The sequence below is a fragment of the Brachycentrus maculatus genome, unplaced genomic scaffold (assembly GCF_059751285.1).
Source record: "Brachycentrus maculatus isolate JH-2025_06_01 unplaced genomic scaffold, ASM5975128v1 h1tg000264l, whole genome shotgun sequence".
NCBI lineage: Eukaryota > Metazoa > Arthropoda > Insecta > Trichoptera > Brachycentridae > Brachycentrus > Brachycentrus maculatus.
In genome coordinates, this window is record NW_028281015.1 from 323,726 (window position 1) to 346,657 (window position 22,932).

General features: G+C 32.4%; 1 protein-coding gene across 3 annotated transcripts in view; it reads right to left on the reverse strand.

The window, feature by feature from the left end:
- Window positions 1-22,932, reverse strand: part of LOC148305703 (EGFR adapter protein-like) — a 168,984-nt gene that overhangs the window by 67,034 nt on the left and 79,018 nt on the right. For 2 of the 3 annotated variants that reach the window (XM_088266291.1, XM_088266292.1), the window contains 2 exons: window positions 21,275-21,349; window positions 20,154-20,300 (listed from right to left, as the gene is read on the reverse strand). In XM_088266291.1, the coding sequence (XP_088122417.1) occupies window positions 20,154-20,300; window positions 21,275-21,349 (222 nt within the window). Of the gene's footprint in view, window positions 1-9,985; window positions 10,563-20,153; window positions 20,301-21,274; window positions 21,350-22,932 lie in introns of those variants that run through there. The other variant, XM_088266293.1, reaches the window with a different exon arrangement.

The following is a 22,932-nucleotide window of genomic DNA, read 5'->3' on the forward strand; positions in this document are numbered from 1 at the left end:
TGATTTGATTTTCTTAAAATATTATTCATATATAATTAAAATACAATAACCAATACGGAATTTTATTTTCTGATATCCTGAATTGATTTTTGTAAGTAGGTTTGTACAATACAAGAAAACCTATCAATCATCTTTTTATAATTATTTTAGTAAACTTTTTTTACACGGTATCGCGTTGAACGTATGCACTGTGTAAATGGAGAGATCAGTGTACAAGTATCGTATAAGGATTCCTCACTGATCTGAAAGTAATGACTATATGACGTTTCTTTTCCATTAAAAATGACAAATGGTTACTTTTGTGTGACTTGGACAAAGATAATATTTACATTGTAATTGGGAAAAGTTTAAGCACTCGATAATATATATTGTAATGATGGCTTGTTTGAAAGGAGGGAAGGTGATAATTGTTTATGGTATGTACACAGTATAATTATGATAAATTGTTTCTAATTGGAAACGCTTTATTTATGAACATGTAAAGTTAAATACTTAATCATACGTGATTGATTATGTTTACAGTAGTTATAATTTGATCGATTATCCAAACAATTAATTGTAACTTTAGTAAGTACACGACCCATTTTTTTTATTGAAAAAGTATTTTATTCGAGTACATAAACATGCCTTTAATATTACCATAAGGTTTGTACAAAATTAATTTTGGGACCATCAAATATATATTTATATTGATGTTGATTAACATGTTAATCAAATATAAAGGATGTTTTTTGTTGAGGTTTGCTTTTTAAACTGACAACATTGTTTCTATAGACTGTCAATTTGACAATTGTCAGTTGATCAGTACGTTTTTCCATTTCACCATGAATAGACTGAATGACCATTTTGCGCATCGAAGGTTCTGTGAATGGGCCGAAAACAATATTCAGCTTGATCCTCTTTTTCAACGCAAATTTTTTTTCACCGATGAGGCACATTTTAGGCTAAATGGCAATAAGCAAAATTGCCGAATTCAGAGTGGAGAAAACCTAGAAGCCTCTGTCGAGATGCCCTTACATCCATTAAAAGTCACTCTTTGGTGTATTTTATGGGCAGATGGAATTATAGCCCCTATATATTTTTGAAGACGATACCATCCACAATGTTACGGTCAATGGAGATCATACAAAACCATGATTACTGACTTCGTACCCCAGTTGAATGGCATTTATGTGACAGAGCTGTAGTTTCAACAAGATGGCGCAACATGCCACACGGGTGCCACTATCAATTTATTGCGAGAAGTTTGAATTTGTTTACCTCTAAAAAAAACACCCTTTAAAAGCGCTACGTTGAATATTCAAACAATCTTTAGAGTCAGAACGTTCTGTCGTTTATTTACAGAAGAGTATGAAAAAGTGGCCACAAAATAACGGTTGCACGGACTCCAAAGGCTTATATATTATATATTATTCCAAAAGTGGCCCTTTTCTGTTAATTACGCTACCCATTTAGAAACCATATTACCATATTTATTGTAACTTCAGACAGTTGGTAGAATTCTATATTGAATTGTTGGAAAATATATCCAAAATTAAACACGGTTATTGGATTGAATTCTACTTTTATTTATATAATATGTGACGATTTGATAATATATGACGCGTTTCGTCTTATTAAGACCAAAATTAAACAGTAGTTATGAGATAAACGAGTTTAAATATGATACTTTTTGCCAAAACATGTATCAAATTAATACAATTTTGCGGCTGTTTGGATAATGAATATCTCGGTAAAGGAAAAAGATAGAGTAAAATCTGTGATTGTATATGATAGAGGCCAGTTATTAGAATGCTTTGAGCCGTGTTAAGCCAAACAGCCGCAACTTGAGTTACGACTAGTTGCCTTTACACATTAGTGGAGTGATCCAGATTTGTGAACAGGGATTTGGACACACTCAAAATATTGAGAATTCTAAATGATCATATACTTGTTAATACATGTTGTAAAATTTTAAGATTGCGTTTCTCAACTATATTAAAAAAAAGTAAAAATAATTGTTTTTTTTTTTAATATTTAGGTCTCAATTAGTAAAATTTGTATGGTCAAGGTTATTTAAAAATCTTAGAATTCAATATGGGTGGATGAAAGAGATTTCACCTATTTTTATTATTTCAAGCCTTTAAAAATGTCGGCTCCATGTAACTCGATCACATTGTGAATCACTGACCTTTAATGTTGTCCTATATGCCATGTGTTTGTATTTTGAGAAGAAGAAAAAAACAAAAAACAAAACCTACATTGCCAACATAAAATACGAAAAAAAAATTACAAAATATGTTAAAATTTTCAATGTCGTAAATAAATTAATGTAGGTACCTCCTTGTATAACACATTTTTCCACATTCTTTTTATAATTAAGGGCATGTCCCCGTATATACATATATTAAATTACATCCACAAATTGAATTCAATCACAATGAAACTTGATTCCGGAAGCGGATGTCAGATCTAATTTGTTTTTATTTTAATTTCGGGTAGTCTTTATTCGATTATGTATAAGTAAGCTATTTTGACTAGGGAGGACTAATTACAATGCTATTATGTTATATACAACATATTGAGTGTGTCCAAATACTTGTTCACAAAATCTGGATTATCTCCAATTACATCTCACCAATAGATGTCTCTAGTGAAGTTCTAGTGATTCAAGGTTTCTAAATTGGTTCATTTATATAGAACTTCCAAGAATTTGAGTAGTGTGGTTGTCAATAATGGGTAGAATTGGTGAATGTTACACGTATGTAAAGTGATCACTTAAACCAGCCTATGACGGTCGTCAGCCCCGTAAATGCCCAGACTTTTGTTATGTTATTCACTCAGAACAATTGTAAAGAAAATCAACAAGGTGTGAGAATTACCTGCCCGTTCATCATTTTGGTTGGTTGGAAGATATTGCTTCTAAGCAATAAGCCCGCCAATGTACTTATTTATTTTCTGTACATGAAGTTTAAATAAATAAATAATTTTCATGCTTCATGTCATACTTGATTCTTATTATCATCGATTTTTTTAGCAACCAAAAGAATACATGAAATTTAGAAACTTAGCCCATAAAGAGTCAACACACTCATACTTTGAAATAGGCAATTATAAAGTGAGAACCTAAGTAGGAACATGATAAGAGGTGTTGCATAAGCCTTAGCTAGATTTTAGAGTCCCATTGACGTAAGGTTGTTCCAAAAAGTGTAATATTCCTAATCCAACCCTTTTTTTTAAATATCCATTTAATCAAATTTATCATTAAATATTGCTATATGGAATAAAAATTATATTTTACTTACCTACAATTATAATGATGGTTACATAAGTATATTAAATTAATTTTCTAAAATGAGTTAATACAATTAAATATCCAAATAACGCCATAAAATAAAATAAAATATTATTTATTTTTTGATATCTCATCAAAGATGAAGAAGAATATGGAAGTCTGGGCATTTACGGGGCTTACGACCGTCATAGGCTGGTTTAAGTGATCACTTTACACACGTGTAACATTCACCAATTCTACCCATTATTGACAACCACACTACTCAAATTCTTGGATGTTCTATATAAGTATATGAACCAATTTAGAAACCTTGTTCATGAATCACTGGAACTTCACTAGAGACATCTATTGGTAAATGCCCAGACTTCCATATTCTTCTTCATCTTTGATGAGATATCAAAAAATAATATGAAAATAACTCCTGTAATTGGAGATAATCCAGATTTTGTGAACAAGTATTTGGACACACTCAAAATATTGTAAATAAATTATCTGGTCAAATTATAAGCTTAATAATCAAAATGAAAATGGTATTTTCTGGCGTTTCTCATGTGTGTGATTATAATCCAGGATTCGGATCTCACATACTAATATAAGAGTTTCTGCTTAATAAAAAGCTTCTTTACATCTCACCAATAGATGTCTCTAGTGAAGTTCTAGTGATTCATGAACAAGGTTTCTAATTCTTCAGAATTTGAGTAGTGTGGTTGTCAATAATGGGTAGAATTGGTGAATGTTACACGTGTGTGAAGTGATCACTTAAACCAGCCTATGACGGTCGTAAGCCCCGTAAATGCCCAGACTTCCATATTCTTCTTCATCTTTGATGAGATATCAAAAAATAATATGAAAATAACTCCTGTAATTGGAGATAATCCAGATTTTGTGAACAAGTATTTGGACACACTCAAAATGTTGTAAATATTATTTAATTAATAATAAAAATAGTAATTTACATTCCAGGTTATCGGGTTTTAATTCTGACAGAGGCCAACCTTTTTGTTAGTAGATCCGGATTCCAAAACCCTCCATCCCTTACTTATCGACCGCATTAACTTTAAGAACACGGCTATTTTATTAAATCTAATCTAATTTAAGTGCATAATTAAGTTTGTATTATCATCGCTACAATGGGAGAAAAATTATCACTTAGTGACACTAAGCGATCCGAACCACACGGAAGATTAAGGCCTATCGCACACGGACTAGTTCAACTTGTCGCGAGCAACATAAAAAAAGCCTTTTTGGTTAATACCACCTCGGACCAAAAGATAATTTAAAGACAATATAAATATTATTTTTCATATCAGACTTATCCACCTCCGTGGTTAGCGTGTTTACCTACCGTGCTGGAGGTCTCAGGCTCGATTCCCAGAAGGAGGGGGGGTGAAAATAAAAAGTTGTGATTTCACACTCTAATATTAATTTAATATTACTCTAGACTAGTTCCCAAAGCGCAGGAGTGATCATCTTGCCTTTATGTGAGTGAAGTTTAAGATAAATTTGCGTCAATGAAGTGCAGTGCCCTATGCATCATTGGGTGCGGATAACGGTTAAAAGAATAATATCAGACACTGGATTATTCACCCTACGGATGATATGTCAATATTATAGGTTATTATTGGATAAAATAATTTACCAGGATGTGGAAGATAATCGAGACCATTGCATGTATACTAATTAAAAAATTAATGGAACATGGATGTACAATAATAGGCAGAATGGTGAACGTTACACAAGTGTAAAAAGTGATCGCTTGAGCCAGCCTATAAAGTGTCGTAAGCCCTGTAAATACCTAGATTACCATTTTCTTCTTTATTCTATATGAGATGTCAAAATGTATGGATCTCTTTCAACCACCCCAAAATTTTTATGATTTTTGATTAACCTTAAACGTACAGATTTTATGAATTAAGTCCCAAATAATTATGTCTTTTTTACCAATATACTATGTCAATATTTTAGAGATACGCATTCTCAAATTTCATACTAAATATTCAAAAGTATACAATAATGTAAAATTCTCAATTTTTTTAGTGTGTCCGGATAATAAGTCTTAGCATTAATTACTGTAAAGTTGGGAAATTAAAGATACGCTTTTTGGAATATGTGCGATTAAAATGTGCATAGGTTAGAAAGAATTAGCAATATCGCATACATAGCTTTGTCAAGAAAAAACTATTGTTTTAATTGTACGTGCAAAACTAACAGGGGAGACATTTACTCGTATACTATAGTTCGGAAAGTCCCGAGGTATCTACTATCTACTATCTTCGATGCTTTGTTATTGCGATAATAAATGGGTAAAGTTTACCAAGTTACAGTCTTGGTAGCAGCCGCGTCGTGCGATAAAGTTGCCGTGAACGATAGCCCTAAGTATTGAGATATTTTAATGCGCTGGATGGGCGAGCATAGTTAATATCGTAGCTTGATATCTGAACACAATCTAACCCACAATCAAATTAGTTTTAAATTACCACAGAGTACTCATGTGATGGGACAATAAATCCTACTAATATTAAGAAATTAATAACGTCAGGAATCATAAAAGGCATAGGTTAGGCACATTACATGTACGGTGATCCCTCGCATAAGGAACATTTTGTTCGATCATTGCGCGACTCGCGCAACGAACCTCGCGTCAAACAACGCACTGTATCGCATATCATCTTGCCGCTCGAACGCTCCAAGGTCGCATAGAGCCAATGCACTTGTACGAACTTCATCTGACAACGAGGAGGATCATTCTAAATCAACCAATTTCAGCTGCTGTGATCAAGGACATCCTGGTCAAATGGGGAGACGTTCAGCAGGTTACTAAAATCCACACTCAGTTGAGGCCAACAGGATCAACGATCTCTACAATTGCCCGTTATTTCCGGTAAATGTTGAAGAAGCGGGAAAAGCAGACTGACAACCTTGGAAAGGTTTTTCAAGACGCCAGCAGCCAAGAAATAAGGAATGGAGAAAGAAGTTTTGATCCTGCAAGCTTTGGTAGACTTTCCTTAATCTGAGTCTGAAAAATATGTTTGAAAATCGTTTAAGGGTGAAGATTGACCGGAGCATTTCGTCGTAACGTAACATGTTACGATGCATAGCATTCAGGCAGTCAGTACAGCGAGCCGAGCGCTCCATCAATAGTCTCGGACGCTCGCTGATGCTCGCCGCGAGCGATTTTACGACGTTATGTTACGACGAAATACTCTCGTCAGTCTCCACCTTAAGAGTATTTTTTAATGGTACAGTGGGTACCATGTTTTATGCTACATAACGATTTTTTTACATGTATTGTGATAAGTAAACGCGTTTCATATAACGATTTTTTTGCATAATGAACTGGAACGAATCAAGAACGCTATGCGAGGCATCACTGTACATTTGTACTAGAGTCAAAAATACTTTATTAAAATAATTTGAGGTAAGTGCCAAATAATGCCAGACCGCGACCACTAATATACAAAGTGTAACAAGAAACATGATACAAGCTTAATATTTCATAACATGATTGGGATTTTGTGAAGTGAAACTTCTTAGGCTGCGATTCGATCATCGATAATTGGACGAGAACTTTCAAGGACGCGTCATATTTATTAGGCGCATTATGTTACATGAGAGAAAAAAAGATATAACGAAAAGAGAAGGAGAAAGAAAGAAACATTCTGACGCCACGGGAGTGAAGTAAAAAAGATGAACGTATACACAACGATATAATATGATAATATTATACATGCGCGTCGTGTAAACGTTTAAGTCAGACGCTATATATGAACAGTGAGTACCACGCGTTGGGTAAGTTATAGTTATCATTGTGGTTTTTTTTTATTTACGTTTGTGTTCTGTGATAAGGGGAGATTTAGACGAAAAATTTGCATCGGATGATTTTTTACCGCTAACTTTCTTCACAAAAAAAATTAATCTATACATAAATAACAAACCCAACAAATCAACAACAAAATCCGGAACTACAATAGGTGAATTTTTTATTCGTTATTTCGAAAATATGGAAATCATAGACTTATATAAGTATGTCATATTTTATTTATCACAAATCGTTAACATCAGAATCACCAATTGAAGCACCAATCAATGACATAAATGTAAATATTGAATAAACAGAATATATTTTTACAACTTTGTATTGTTTTTTTTTAAAGATCCTCTCTCTCTGTCTCTCACACTAATTCTCAATTTATTTGAGAAGTTTCAGTTCTGTATGATTATGTATGTATTTCAATTTTTTTAATGTATTTTCTAAGGAAAAGAAAATGGTGTAGTTTAATATGTACATATATACTTCCTTACATCAATTTATCATGCATACATACATATTACATACGTGTACATAAATTGTAAAATAATTTAAACAATCTAATTAATTGATTCAGCAGTCACTTTGTGGGAAAATCTACCCATTTTTAATTTAAGTTTTACTTAGTATATACCACTATTTCTTAAAATCTACTGTGACACGTGTTTCGATGCATTCCGCATCATTTTCAAACACCGTATACGGTGTTTGAAATGATGCGGAATGCATCGAAACACGTGTCACAGTAGATTTTTAAAAAATAGTGGTATTTACTAAGTAAAACCAAAATAAAATAAACAAATTAAATACTCATTTAAATTATTGGTTGAAAAAGAATAATGTTAAAAAGAAAAACAGTTAAGATAAATGTAGGAAAATTCGGTTAAAACCTTTTAATACGAAATAATTGGACGCCATGACGGAATTCATTAAAAAACTTTCTTTGTAAAGTTTACGTTCTTTTTAATTACTTTTTAAGTCGCCCGAGTCCTAGATTCATTCGCGAAAATCGTGATAATTAGATTTTTAACAATCCTTTAAAACTTTTATTAGATTGGAATATATTATATCGCTCACTCCTTTCAAGAACGTCATAAATCAAAAATCGTCAATTTTCACTTGTGCATGTTTTCGGAATGCCCAGAAAATGTGCTTTATCCCAGCAAAAGAGGCATATTTTTAACTTAATATTTACCCGCTACAGGGCAGAAAGTGTTGTTTTAGCATTTTGAACAAAAGGTATTGTTTAATTATTTTTTTTAATATACTAAATATTTTTCAAATGGAGAAAAAACCTTCAGGTTTTACCTAAAAAGATCTGTTGCACAGTAAAAAGTTTAATAAGTGGCTTATTTATTTAAATATTTAAATATTTATTTTTAATAAATTATATTATATTTATTAACTTTAAAAAGTTCTCCTGAAAAATCAACTTTTTTGATTTATGACGTTCTTGAAAGGAGTGAGCGATATGACTTCACAGCATTTCGGGTGTGTTCAAATCCTTGCACACAAATCTGGGTTTGTCCACTTTTTTTCTTTTTTTTTTTAATTACCTAACGTCCAAGTGACTCTGAAATATAGCTACGGCTTATGCAACACCGTTTATCATGTCCCTACTCAGGCTTCAACTTTATAAGTTTCATAGCCTATGCCTACTCGTGAGTGGATTTACTCTTTATGTTTAAAGTTACTATAATAATAATAATAATAAATCCCTTATCGCACCCCAATGGTGCATAGGGCACTGCTTCATTTAAACGCAGTGTTACCTCGATAGATTACACATGAAGGAAAGGTGATCAGCCCTCCACTTCAGGTACCAGACCAGTGTAATATTGAATAAATATTAGAGTGAAAAAATCACTTATATTTATTAAACCCCCCTAGGAATCGAACCCGGGACCTCCAGAACGGTAGCCGAGCATGCTGACCATTACACTACGGAAGTGGACGAAAGTTACTATAAGTTCATGTAATTAATGAGTGAAAATTCTAGGCAAAACCACTCGCTGGGTTTGTCAACATAGGAGTTATTTCATATTTTGACATCTCAGCATAGATGAAGAAAAATATGGATCACTTAAACCAGCCTATGACAGGTCGTAAGCACTGCAAATACCCATACATTTATATTTTTCCTCATCTATCTTGAGATGTCAAAATATAAAATAACCGAGATTTGTGTACAAGGATTTAAACACAAAAATGTGGTGAATAAAATAAATGGTCGAATTATAAGCTTCAAAAAAATATAAAAATCATGTTTTCAGGCATCTCCTAGTATGTGAAATAATTCGGAAAGAATCTTGAATACATTAAAAGCTTATTTCAACTCCACCATAGATGCTGCCAAGAACTCTCATTTGAAAGAATGGCGGTCGGCCGTTGATTGAATTCTGTGTTTCGTTGTAGCCCCTTAAATGTTTGAAATGCATTTTCTTGACAGAATCTAATAGTGTGCGTATAGGTTTTCCTTCATATTTAAAAAAATCTGGGAATTCTTCTAAAATCTTTATATGTAATATATACTAACTAATAGATCCTTGATACAACTTTAAAAAATATAAAGAGATAATTTATGTAAAAGTAACAGGATGAATTCTTTCTCGCTGGGCTTCCGAACAACATAAAAGTAGTATTAACATGTTTATGGCAGCTAATTTTTAATAATAAAGCCATAATTATAACTCCGATCAAAATAAATCACTGTAAACGTGATCTCCTCTGCACCAAACTAGCTATTAAAACTTAAACAAACTAAAACGTGATAATATCCGCCGACTGAAACTAATTTGACTCTAATTCTTGTGCCCTATAACGGCGGCCGGACTGTTTATTAATAACACCGTATAATTATCGTAATTTATAGTTTTAATAACATGAACCAGTTCTGAACTTACTGTTGGCAAACGACTCGTAACCATCATTGTAATTCCATCTCAGCTAGAGAAGAATCGCATCAAAATGACCACATTAAATGCTTGCACTGATTCACGACACTATCTGTCAGACAAACGCACTGATAATCAAAAACACTGATGAAATTCATAAGAAACAGTAGAAAAATTGATAACTTCTGCTAAAAATATAAAACAGGAATATTAATCTCAATATTTCTTTAGTAAACTGTTTTCATAATACCGTTTTTAAGAGGTTAATATATAATAAACCCAAGTTCTCACGATAGTAAACAAATGCGAACGGTCAAAAACGCGGCCATCCGCAAACGTCACACAGGAATTCCGAATGGAATTTCAAATGATCGTTTCGGATCATTCGCGAACCGCTTTTACGTTCGATCGAACGACGCCACGGCTTAAATACGCACTATCAAATAACTTTTAATTATTATTTCAAACACTTTATGTCTTTATAGGATCGCGGTTTTGGTGATTTCGGGCGTAAGATCGTGGTTTCGTGTTTAGGTTCTCGCGCGCGATATTAGACAGACAGGATGAAGACAAACGCGAGCGGCGATCTCACGCCGGCCAATGGTATTGGATGGAATGTTCCCCCACCACGACAGATGGCGATGGTGTACCCAGTACCTCGCGGCAACGGAGTAAGGGGCGTTCGCACCGGATACTGATTTGGAATCAACGACCGTCCAGTAGAGAATAATTAATTGTTATACATTCCTTTCAACACAAATAAATATAACCCATGATAATATTTAGAAAAGCAAGCTATTTATCGTAAATAACAACCAATTTCCATTACAGTTGTAGGTGAAAGGTTATTATGTTTATATTATTTTTAACAAAGGTAATCCTCACAACAGCAAAAAAACTTTGAGTAACAAACAATAAGTAACGAAACATTTTTTGTGTTTTCAAACCTTGAAAAAGTTGAGCGTAATATACGTAGAATATATTTTTAAAAGGCATATCATGAAAAAAACTTTATAACTATCGTTCGTAATTTTAAAGCTTAGATGCATCATAAATACATATATGTAAAAATACATTTAGATTAAGTAATAAAGCCAAAACACACATACGCAAAAATACACTCTTTTATGCAAACACGTATACAAGAGAAATATAATTGTCTATAACTGAGAGTCATACTAGGAGTATTTTATTAACACAAACTTTAAGAAAAAAAACAATTCCGTATTCATTTATTTAGATATAAAAAATGGCATCAATGTTTTTCATGATTTTTTTTGTTTATTTCTTTAAATTAACTTTTTTTTAATTATAATTAAAATCTCAAAGGCCTTAACTAAGTATTAACTAACTCAGTATTAAATTTAAAAAAATATAATTGTCCCCCAACCGAATAGAACCCTGTAAAATAAATAACTGAAGATGGTCATTATACAATCTTAACGCATTTTCGTACGAGAATAGATAATAATGATAGCAATATCGCCGTTGAATCGAAGCGGCGCGTCGTTGAATCGCAGAATGAGAACGCACGTTGGCAGGTAGCTTTGATACGATAGGTCTGGTATTACTGATATTGCTTGCACTCCCGAGTAGCTATGGAAGTACCCACGCTGGGAATATACGATCAGGTCGAATCCTCGGAATGTGTAAAGTTCACAGCATTTTCGTCTCTATGCGCATACAAATATGCACACTCTTATCACTATGGAAGTACTCTTACCTAGGTAACTATAGTGTAATTATTTTTAGACAGTTAATAAATTTAAATATAAGGAATGCATGAATAAAAAAATATAAAAAATAGATCCTAAATTACAGGGAAATAAACTGTTATTTTTGGCATATTTTTAAACGTATATGTGATGTTTCGACTCCACGCTCTCATCTTAATTTTTTTTTAATAAAATGACCCACTTATAACACCCAATTTAAAAAAAAAGCATTCGACATTTGGAAAACGTTATCATAGAATAACATTTAAATTACTTTCTCGATTATGGTAAATTTCAATTTTTAAGAATATTAGTACACTTTGGGTGTCAGTTCTTTCTCTTGTGAGTTCTCGGCAGCATCTATGGTTGAGTTGAGTTAGCTTTTTATCAAGCAGAGACCCTCATTTAAATGTATGCAAGATTACCTCCAAATTATTTTACATATTCGGAGAGGAATGAAACATGATTTTCAATTTTAATGGAGCTTAAAATTTTACCACTTATGTTTTTAGCGTCATTTATGTAAGACAGGACCCCTCAAGATGGACCCCAAGCCCCCCTTATACCTTTACCTATCTGTCCGCCTCCGTAGTGTAATGGTCAACACGATCGACTAAAGTGCTGGAGATCCCGGGTTCGATTCCCAGGTGGGGGGTCAAATAAATATAAGTGATTTTTTCGCTTTATTATTTATTCAACATTACCCTGGACTCGTACCTTAAGCGGAGGGGTAATCACCTTTCTTTCATGTATTAACAACGATCAAGATAACACCGCATTTATATGCAGTGCCCTAGGCACCATCAGGTGTGGATGAGGGTTGGAATATGAATTCCTTTACAGATTCTCAAATTTTAAAAAAATATATATTTATATTTCATTATTTTTTCTATTATTTGCGCGAGCAGTACCTACTTTAAAATACAAATTTGAAGGACGCATTTATCACCTTTTTTGCTTGCTAATACTAAAACATCGTCACGGTTTTGTGCGTTGGCGGTGGCGGGAAATTTATTTCAAGATGGCGACCGAGTCAGATAAGTTGTCATTAGCCTTATATAAATTCCAGTGTGGGATGATACAGTTAAGTTAAGACAGCTAAACACATCGGCCACACGGACGACGATAAACAACATCGAGCTAACTGCCAAATTATCCCTCTGATAAATGTTGACCCGTTAAAAAGATATTGGCACTCAAGGAAAAAGTATATAATGACATCATAAAAATCAGCAAATGAAATGTTGAATTGTCGATACATCCAAAATTACCAGTCAGTTTGTGGTACAATCTTTAATTATTTTTTTAGTAAATACCACTATTTCTTTTAGTTTTATTTAATAAATACCAATATTTATTTAAATCTATTGTGACTCGTCTTTCGATGTATGCTGCATCCTTTTTATTGGTGTCATCAATACGGTGTTTGAAAATGATGCGGAATGCATCGAAATGCGTGTCACAATAGATTTAAATAAATAGTGGTATTTGAGAAATATTGTTATTTACTTAGTAAAACGTAAATAAAAGCCAAAATTACGTAACAATCAACTGATTGGAAATATTTGTATATTATTGAGGCCCTATATACTTTCTTTAAATCCATTTGATTAATTGATTTTTTTGCTTAAAATACCGTTTTTGTTTTGAAAAAAATAAGTTTTTCTACGTATTAAATATATATGGTTTAAATAAAGAGTAATTGAAATGTAAAGAGTTAAAAACAAATTTATTTTTCAAGATATTTTAAGATATTTTTTTAATGCGTATTCTAAATAAAAGTCAAATTCCAATATACATTCCAAAAAATGTGATTGAAAACACATCTTACCTCTAGCGCAGCCGTTCGCGTTCTGAATTCGAAGATTGCAAGTTCCCCCTTAATATACAAATATAGTACAAATACAAATGTATGGTGGTCAGGTTAGAATGCAAGGCTGAGCAAATAAGCAATATCGATAAAATTATATCGGTAATCGAACTCGCGACGCCAGTTTGGCAGTCGAGCGTTTTACCCAACTACACCACGGCGCCTGGGGTACGAACGATAGGCCACACTAATGAACGAAAAATATACAGCATAATCAACAATTTCAAATTCACGATAAATTTAATTGAAAATAAACCCTTAAAAACCTGCTGATAAAACGGACGCAAAGTTTACTTTGTCGATTAATTGCATATTGCTTAACGATGTCTGTATGTATAATCGATGAAAGTACACGCGTAGCGACGTACCCAATCAAATGAAGCAATTACACTAATGAAATTAATACAGTTACCGTGTTATGACTCAATTTGTCAATTCGAACCCACACATTCGTATATAAAATATTGGATGATGTGTGAAACATTTCATTGAGATGACTCCAAAGTAATTGTAGATTACACACTTTTTACTATAATAAATCGTATCAAAGAATAACACTGTTATTATCAAATAAAACCAGCAATATACGAATATTCATTTAATTTAATTATTTATTTATTGTTATTTAATCATTTAATTATTAAGCATTTATTATTTGTTATTGTATTGCATATGTATGTATATTTGACCTTTACGCATTTCTGTGTTAACCTTTCCCTTCCAGTGCTAAAATAAAACGCGCTTCCCGGTAGTCACTACACAATATAAAATTAGCGATTTTAAATCGGAAAATACGGGCATTCATAGCTAATCCCCTTAATTAATTATAAATTAAGTAAAAAATTATAATAATTTAGATATACCTACTTATTTGCTGAAAACATTAAAACCATCTGGCAACGCTCACGGAACAAGCATAGGTCCATTCTTGTGGAAGCACAAAAGCTACTGCCGCTAGCCCGCAGCCCGCTTACCGCTAGCCAGAGAACATTAAGCTTTGAGCTCCTCACGCTTGCACAGTGCAAGTATGCAAGAGTGAGATGTGAATATAGTGTCGCGGTTCCCGTAAAAAAATAAAAGAGGTAAAAAATTAAGAAAGGTGTGTTGGAACGTATGAGTGAGAAACGAACGGTTAAACTAATTTATTAGGCAAATGTAGTTGGAAAAAGAAGCAGAGGGAGACAGAGGAAAAATTGGCACCATCAAGTATGTCAAATACTTGAAAGCGGCCGGGTCAGGAGTGGTAATAATCGTCGGGTATGTATGAGGAGAAGCATGAATGTGGAAGAGGCGAAAAATGTTTGCAAAGACAGAGTGGTATGGCGTTGTATTCTCTCTGCCTACTCCTGCGGGGAAGCGGCGTGATGGTTAGTTAGTTACAATAAAATACAATATATAACATAAATATACGTACCTACTCAATTTTTATGTGAAAAAATACATTTCAAAGATATGAAGGGAAACATCTTTTATATAATGTTGTTTACATAAAGACTCATCACCGTATTATTAGGTAAATTTTGAGATATTTACGATGCTAATTTTGAAGCGTCTGCAAATATTATCATATCTCTTGGAGACCCGTTTACATAATTTATTAAAATTTAAAATAATATATTCATTCATGTAAGGCTCCCTCGTAATACCTAATCCAAATGGAATTCATTTGAGAGTTTTCGGGAGGACTTTGAAGCGTTTTCTGCGTAGGTACTTTTTTGCGAGGTAAGTTTACTAGGTACCTAGCAAAGAAAGTTCAAACGCCTTAAAATGTAAAAAAAAAAACATTTTGTGTAAATTTGTAAAATAATTCATTCATTCATGTAAGGCTCCCTGAAATATTTCATACAAATGGATTTCGTACTTTCATATTTTTTACAAAAATGTTATTAATATTTGTATGTAAGCACTCACCGAGATTTTTATGTCCAGCGGATTCGAGACGTGCTGGTCTCTTCGTCGGGACAATCACTACTACAGCATGCGAACAATACTACCCGTCACCAGTATGGCGCTATTCACACACTTACAACCACACAAAATGTTATTCATTTGAGAATTTTTGTAATTACTATGAAGCGTTTTCTGCGTAGGTACTTTTTTATTAGATGAGTGCCCAGTAAAAAAAGTTCAAACGCCTAAAAATCTACGTTCAAAATATTAAAGATTATTATATTTTGCGTAAATTGAAACGATTTTATTAGGAATAAAAATTCATGCGCGTCTTTGTGTATTTATCTTTGACGTGTAAAGATTATCCGTTTGGGAAACCCTGAAAAGTAAAGTTTTTATCACGTTACGGTAAAAAATCAAAAGAAAAACTTTTATCTGCGCCGGCACTGCCAATTTAGACATACGCTTACAAAAAATATGTCATGTAAAATTTTATACATTATTGTACTATTCTTAATAATTAGACAATTCTTCTTAATTTTCTTCTTCTAAACCAATAGTGCATAGGGCACTAAATAAACATTATGTAGTTAAAACGTTAACTTCTATATGGCATCAATACACTAGGCTAGGTTTCCATACCTTAAATATTTGTGGAATAGTTTGGTTGTCAATCTTGGGTAGAGTGGTGAATGTTACACGTGTATCACTTGAACCAGCCTATAACAGGTCGTAAGCCCTGTAAATACAAAGAACTCCATATTCTTGATTTATGTTGATATGTTAATATAAATCACTCAGTGGTCAAACCCAGATTTGTGAACAAATATTTAAACCCTCAAAATATTGTGGCTTTAATATATATTTAAATCACCCTTGACTAGTACATAGAGCAAAGCATTTATTAGTAAATTAACCATCAAAATAACTCTGATTCGATGCCATGCAGTGCCCTATGCACCATTTAGTGCAGATTAGGGTGAAAATAGAAGAAGAAGACCAGACTTATTATTATTTAGTAATAAATCACTAGGGAATATATTTGTATGGAATTCATAGGTACTCCAATATCGGAAACGCAACCTATCATCTCAATTCTAGTATAATTTTACGGAAGTAAATTTCATATAATGTTATGAAGAGTATGTTATAAGGGGTTTAAATGCAGTAAAGTAGTTTATGCGGAAAATAGCTTTTCTATGGGAACATATTCACAGCTAGCTGATTCTGTATACCACATGCTGCCGTTACTGCTTACGTTTAAAATTACTGCACGATCACTGCACTCCGAAAAATGCACATATTCAGTAACCAACATTCTGAGTTTTTCCATATCCTTGTACACAAATCTGGATTATCCCCAATCAGAAGTTTTTTTTTTAATTATTTTTTGATATCTTCATTCATCGCACCGTAAATGTCTCTAGTGAAATTCTAGTAAATTCAAGCAATACGTTTCGAATTTTAACAAAATATAACGAAACTAAATACATATGGATTCAGATCTCACATACTAATATAAGAGTTTCTGCTTAATAAAAAAGGTTCTTTACATCTCACCAATAGATGTCTCTAGTGAAGTTCTAGTGATTCAAGAACAAAGTTTCTAAATTGGTTCATATATATAGAACTTCCAAGAATTTGAGTAGTGTGGTTGTCAATAATGGGTAGAATTGATGAATGTTACACGTGTGTAAAGTGATCACTTAAACCAGCCTATGACGGTCGTCAGCCCCGTAAATGCCCAGACTTCCATATTCTTCTTCATCTTTGATGAGATGTCAAAAAATAATATAAATACATATGTATATAAACAAAATTCATAGTTCATATTTAGACCTGAAGATAGAAGCATAGCTTCCATAACTAGTTGGCATATTAAAATAACCTCAAGTTGTAAAAATCAAGTGTTTTCCTTTTACAATATAATTCTTCTTCATTTATGTTGAGATATTATATTCAGTTCAAATACAAAATATTTTCTTTTCAGTATTTTCATGCATTTATCTTGTATTATGTATCGTTTTACACGCTTGACTAAGCTATTAAGCTCATTTTTTGTGCAAGATAAGAAGAAAATGTTGAGAGGTAATGAAGCGAAAATAATGATACAAACAGACCACTCGTTCATTTTTGAAATAAAACTCTTTAGGCGGCGATTAGATAATCGATAATTAAATTAGAATTGTGAGTGAAATTTCAAGGATGCATCACGTTTATTAGGCACATGAGAGAGAAAAACGAAATAGTGTAGAGTGTAGAGGGAAAGAGAAAGAGAGCTAGAGTGAAGCAAAAGTGAGCGACGTTAACACGGTAACATTCCATTACACATAACAGATTCCATAAAATCATTACAAAACGAGACTTAATAAAAAGACCTTTCCATAAATGGATAATGGAGCTACATAAATCTGAAATAGATCACATCATTCGGCCATACGTATTTGCATTTCATTAACAATTTTATTACATACTGATTTGAACATAATATATTACATGTTTACTTAATGATAAAATAATATGTATTCTTTAAGTATATTGCTGATTCGAAAAGTACTTATCTGAACAAGGATAAACATATAAAAAACAAGGAAATTAAGGCAACAAGGCATTAGCCTGAAATATTGTATTTTTTATTGTTTTATATTTAGGTAGTGACAAATTCCAGATATAAATATGGTCCGCGAAATCATTTTGGTTATGCATTATAAATACGTATAATGCATAACCTAAATGAATATCCAAAAGGACACATAATTATAATTTAAATTTATATGCATAATGAATTAAATAAATACATATAAATAAAACTGCCGCTGCACCTGCAGATATAAATAAATAAAGGATTGAGATTTTACATGTTCATATGAATGTACATAATAAAGGAATTAACCGAGATTAATTCAATACCTGTGATATAATCAAGTGTATTAATGCGCTCAAAGGCAGTGCGGCTAGGAATAAAGCCTTCACACATATCGTATTTCCAGCCTTACGAGCAACTAATAATAATTTTATAACGCATCATTGACCCCCGTATATTTTCGTATCAAAGGACTTATTAGACCAACGGTTCAAGCTTTAGGAAATTTAACTTTGTTCATCGGGTGATTAAGTTCTAGAGGTGCTTCATTACATTCAGTGCAGCTTTTTTGATAAATTGACGCCTATTAGGACTATGGCGGCTGAATGATTTTTTTCTCCTTTTGTACCTTTAACTAAGAAGATGAAATTCAAATTTTATATTCTTCATTTAGGTTAATTTAGTATCAACCTGATATTTTTTAAATGTTTTAAGTTGTAAGTTGAGAAGTTTTGTACAAACTTGGTGAAACTGCATTTTATAGAATAAAACAACTATATAGTTTTTTTTACATATCGCTCACTCCTTTCAAGAACGTCATATACCAAAAATCGTCAATTTTCAGTTGTGCATGTTTTTGTAATGCCCAGAAAATGTACTATATCCCAGCAAAAGAGGCATATTTTTAACTTAATATTTACCCGCTACAGGGCAGAAAGTGTGGTTTCTGCATTTTGAAGAAAAGGTATTGTTAAATTATTTTTGAATAAATTTAATATTTTTCTAATGGAGAAAAAACCTCCAGGTTTTACTTAAAAACATCTTTTGCCCAGTAAAAAGTTCAATAAGTGGCATGATTTTTATTTTCAATACATTGTATTATATTTTTAAACTTGAAAAATCAAGTTTTTTTTATTTATGAGGTTGTTGAAAGGAGTGAGCGATATATTTTATTTGTCCGGTAACCGGGTTTTGTCGTTAACAATATGGGAGGCTAGACAAAAAAAAATATGTTCACAACAAGGCAGGGGTTGAAAACAATGATTTTATCTATATTTTCTCTGACAAAGCGAATATAAATTCAGTTTAATTTAAATTTATTTTTTCAGAAAAATATATATAATATCATAGTTTCTAACCCTTGCCTTGTTGCGTATATCACATAGAATTTTGTCAAGCCTCTTACCAGTCTGGTGATGTCGATAAATACGAAACCCAGCCACTGGTCAAATTCATATTGTATGTGGAAAAAACTATATACTTAGTTGTTATTTTATTATATGTATATGTTTATTAATATGGACATTTGTAGAGTCGATAATATTTATGAAGACACAAAAATGATAGAGAAAATATTACCTTTACCAAATTTGTAAATAATTTTTATAATGGTTAATGTTTAGAATGGTCACTTAAATCAGCGTGTGACAGGTAGTAAGCCCTGTTAAAATACACAGATTTATCTACCATTTATAGAAGTGTTTGTCTGTTCTATTATTTTCTCTCATATGTGTGTGTGTTTTTTAAATGGTAGATGCAAATATTTTGAATATTAAAATTATTGTTAACTTTATGCTATGATAATATTATAACACTCTTCGTATCATTCACCCTTCACTTTGTATAACACCACTTAAAATTTTAAGAAATATCACACAAAATGAACGACGAATGATAAGGAGAGTGGTAAATTAGGTACGTTAGGCAGTAAAGTTAAAAATAATGCGCCATCTTTTGAAGGCAAGTTGGTTAATAAACAATCAGCATATTGGTATTCGAATATTAGAGAACATATGTCGTCTCTCTCTGTGGCATATGTCTGCAATCTGTCCGCGGAGATTGCGAACTTAAAATTAATACACAGGTCACTGCTTCCGAATTAGCTATTATTATCATTACCTGTTTGGCAGTATCCGTGGTGAAGGAGTGGCAGAACTGGGAGTGAGCGGGCCCTCGTGGCTCCCGGGCCACGAACCCAAAGAGGGCGCGAGCGGGCTCACACGTCGCGTACGAGATGCGACGGAGCGCGTGCGCCATCTGTACGCTCTGCCGAGAAGATAAATAATGGTTTGAATCTTGGCTATGTCAACAGATGGCACCATATATGTTTTTTTTCTAAGCCTTCGCTCGTTTTCGAGTGATTTTGACTCTCACTAACAAAATACATCGTGATAATAAAATAAGGATATAAGAGGAGATACAAAAGGTAATAAAACAATAAAAAATATTTAACCGAAATTAAGGAAAATTTTAACAAAATTAAATTCTCGTAAAATAATTAAATCATTTTTAAATTATATTAAATTGATTAGAGGAGATACAAAAAGAAAAGAAAAAGAAAAACAATGTAACGCAAATTAAAAATATTTCATAAATTATTCAATCTTTAGTAATTAAATCATACTTCCATGCATAAAAATATTTACATTAACCCCTAAAAATGTTGATTTTCAATTTAAAATTTGGTTTTAATATTACAAATTCGTACAAAAAAATACTTAAACTGGGGGGTACCTTTTCATTAATATTTTACTACTCGAGAGGTTAGATGTAACCACGAAATATGGATTTTATATAATATGGATTATATGTAAATATGGACTATAATAATTCGAAAGTTGTAGAATCAATTTTAAAAAGAGTGTCCGTCGATAGTTGCTCGTCGTTGGTAGCAACAAGGTGAAAACAAACTTAATTAGAGTCCAGGCTTAATGCTTGTGATTATTTTATTGTAAAACCTTTTTATTGTATTATATCTTGTAATGTATGAAATCTGGTAATTTAAAAATAGAAAAAAAAATATTTAAAAAACTCTTTGTTGTACTTACTATATTGTAAACCCTATATTATTTTGACATGTAAGTATTTCGGCTCAACACGGGCTATGCCTAAAGAACCAAAATACGTTTGATTAATAAAATATAAAAATGTATCTTTGTCCCTAAAATAATTTAACAATTAAAAAAAAAAATTAAGAAAAATAAAATATAGCAAAACATTATTATGAACAAATTGTCTACCTGATCGTTCGGGCGGCATACTTTTACGCCTGCTAAAGATACCACTATCAGCACAGGAATAGCGCGTCCCACCTCCTGTAAAAAATAAGTAAATTTATTTATTTTATTAATATTCAATAAATGAATCGTAACTACATATCATAAATACTTTAAAATAAATTGTAGTTGGGGACAGACAGCAGAGGAAGACCGAGGAAAACCGTCTATGATAAGGTATAAAAATACTCGAATGTGGTCATATCACGAGTTGGAATAATCGGCGGGTATTTGTGAAAATGGAAGAGGGGAAGATTGTTTTTAAAGACAGATTTGTGTAACTTAGGTGTAACATATAGTTTTCAGAGACAGATAGTGATTCATGGGTGCATGTTACACGTGTGTAAAGTTATCACTTAACCAGCTTATTAGACTATATTTAAAACTAGACAGGTCATAAGCGTGCATTTCATACAGGCAGAAAACCAGTGCCTATCCTAACTTTTCCGCGTGACATATAAAAACGCAACCAGTACCTACCCTACCTTACTAAGTATTACCTAGCTTACCTCTACAGCCTATTCTAGTAAGTAGTACCTTGCTTACTATACTACCTACCTCTACAGCCTATCCTTGTAAGTAGTATCTAGCTTACCTTACTACCTATCTCTACTGCCTTCCCTAATTAATTATCTATGCACGCCACTGGTCATAGGTCCTGAAAATACCCAGACTTCCTCATCTATGTTAAGATGTCAAAAATGTAATAACAGTAATTTTAGTAGTATCTTTAAAAAAATATTTATCTTTGGAATGACAATAAAACCCTTGAATTTTAATATCAATCTCAATCTTAATTTTCTAATGTACCGTCTTGTCAGCCATCCTTCGCGGCGAGCATTCGTTATTCATTCACATCCCGAGAACACCCACGGATATGTGAAACAATAATGTTATTTCCTCCATTCGGTTTTGTACACAGGACGTGACGCACTCGGAACAATTACACACGTAGAAGCAGCATCTACTTACACAATTAATTCCAGTCAAAACGGAAGTTGGAAGGAAGTTTCCTAATACGCGCTCAACAAATAAGTAGCATTTCCGGCAAAGGATATACTAAACAGGACTCGAAACACATAAATCACAGACGTAATACTAGTTTTGAGATACTTATCTTATGATGTAGGATGTATAAATATTTATTTCGTATATGCCTGCCTTCGTAGTATATTGCAAGCTCTTGGTACTGTAAAACTTTATTCCCTTGCGAGCTTTCGATTTCTCCAGAGTACTGAAATCCACCAAGTAGGTACTAAGTACTCCTTATATTATGAAGCAGTTAGCATTTGAAAAGCAAATTAATGAAAATGAAATACATGTTTTCTTTCATCCAAATAAATTACTATTATTTATTATTTATTAATTACTTATATTATTTATTATTTTATTTATTGTATTTATTAATTTAATATTATACTTTTCTTCTTTCTAACCCTTATCCACACCCAATGGTACATAGGGCACTGCATTGTATTGACGCAGTGTTGTTTTAATCGTTACTTGTATAAAAGCAAAATGATCACTCCTGCGCTTCAGGGACCAGTCCAGGGTAATATTAAATAAATATTAGAGTATAAAATCACTAAAATTATGCGAGTACTTACATAGTAAAAATATTC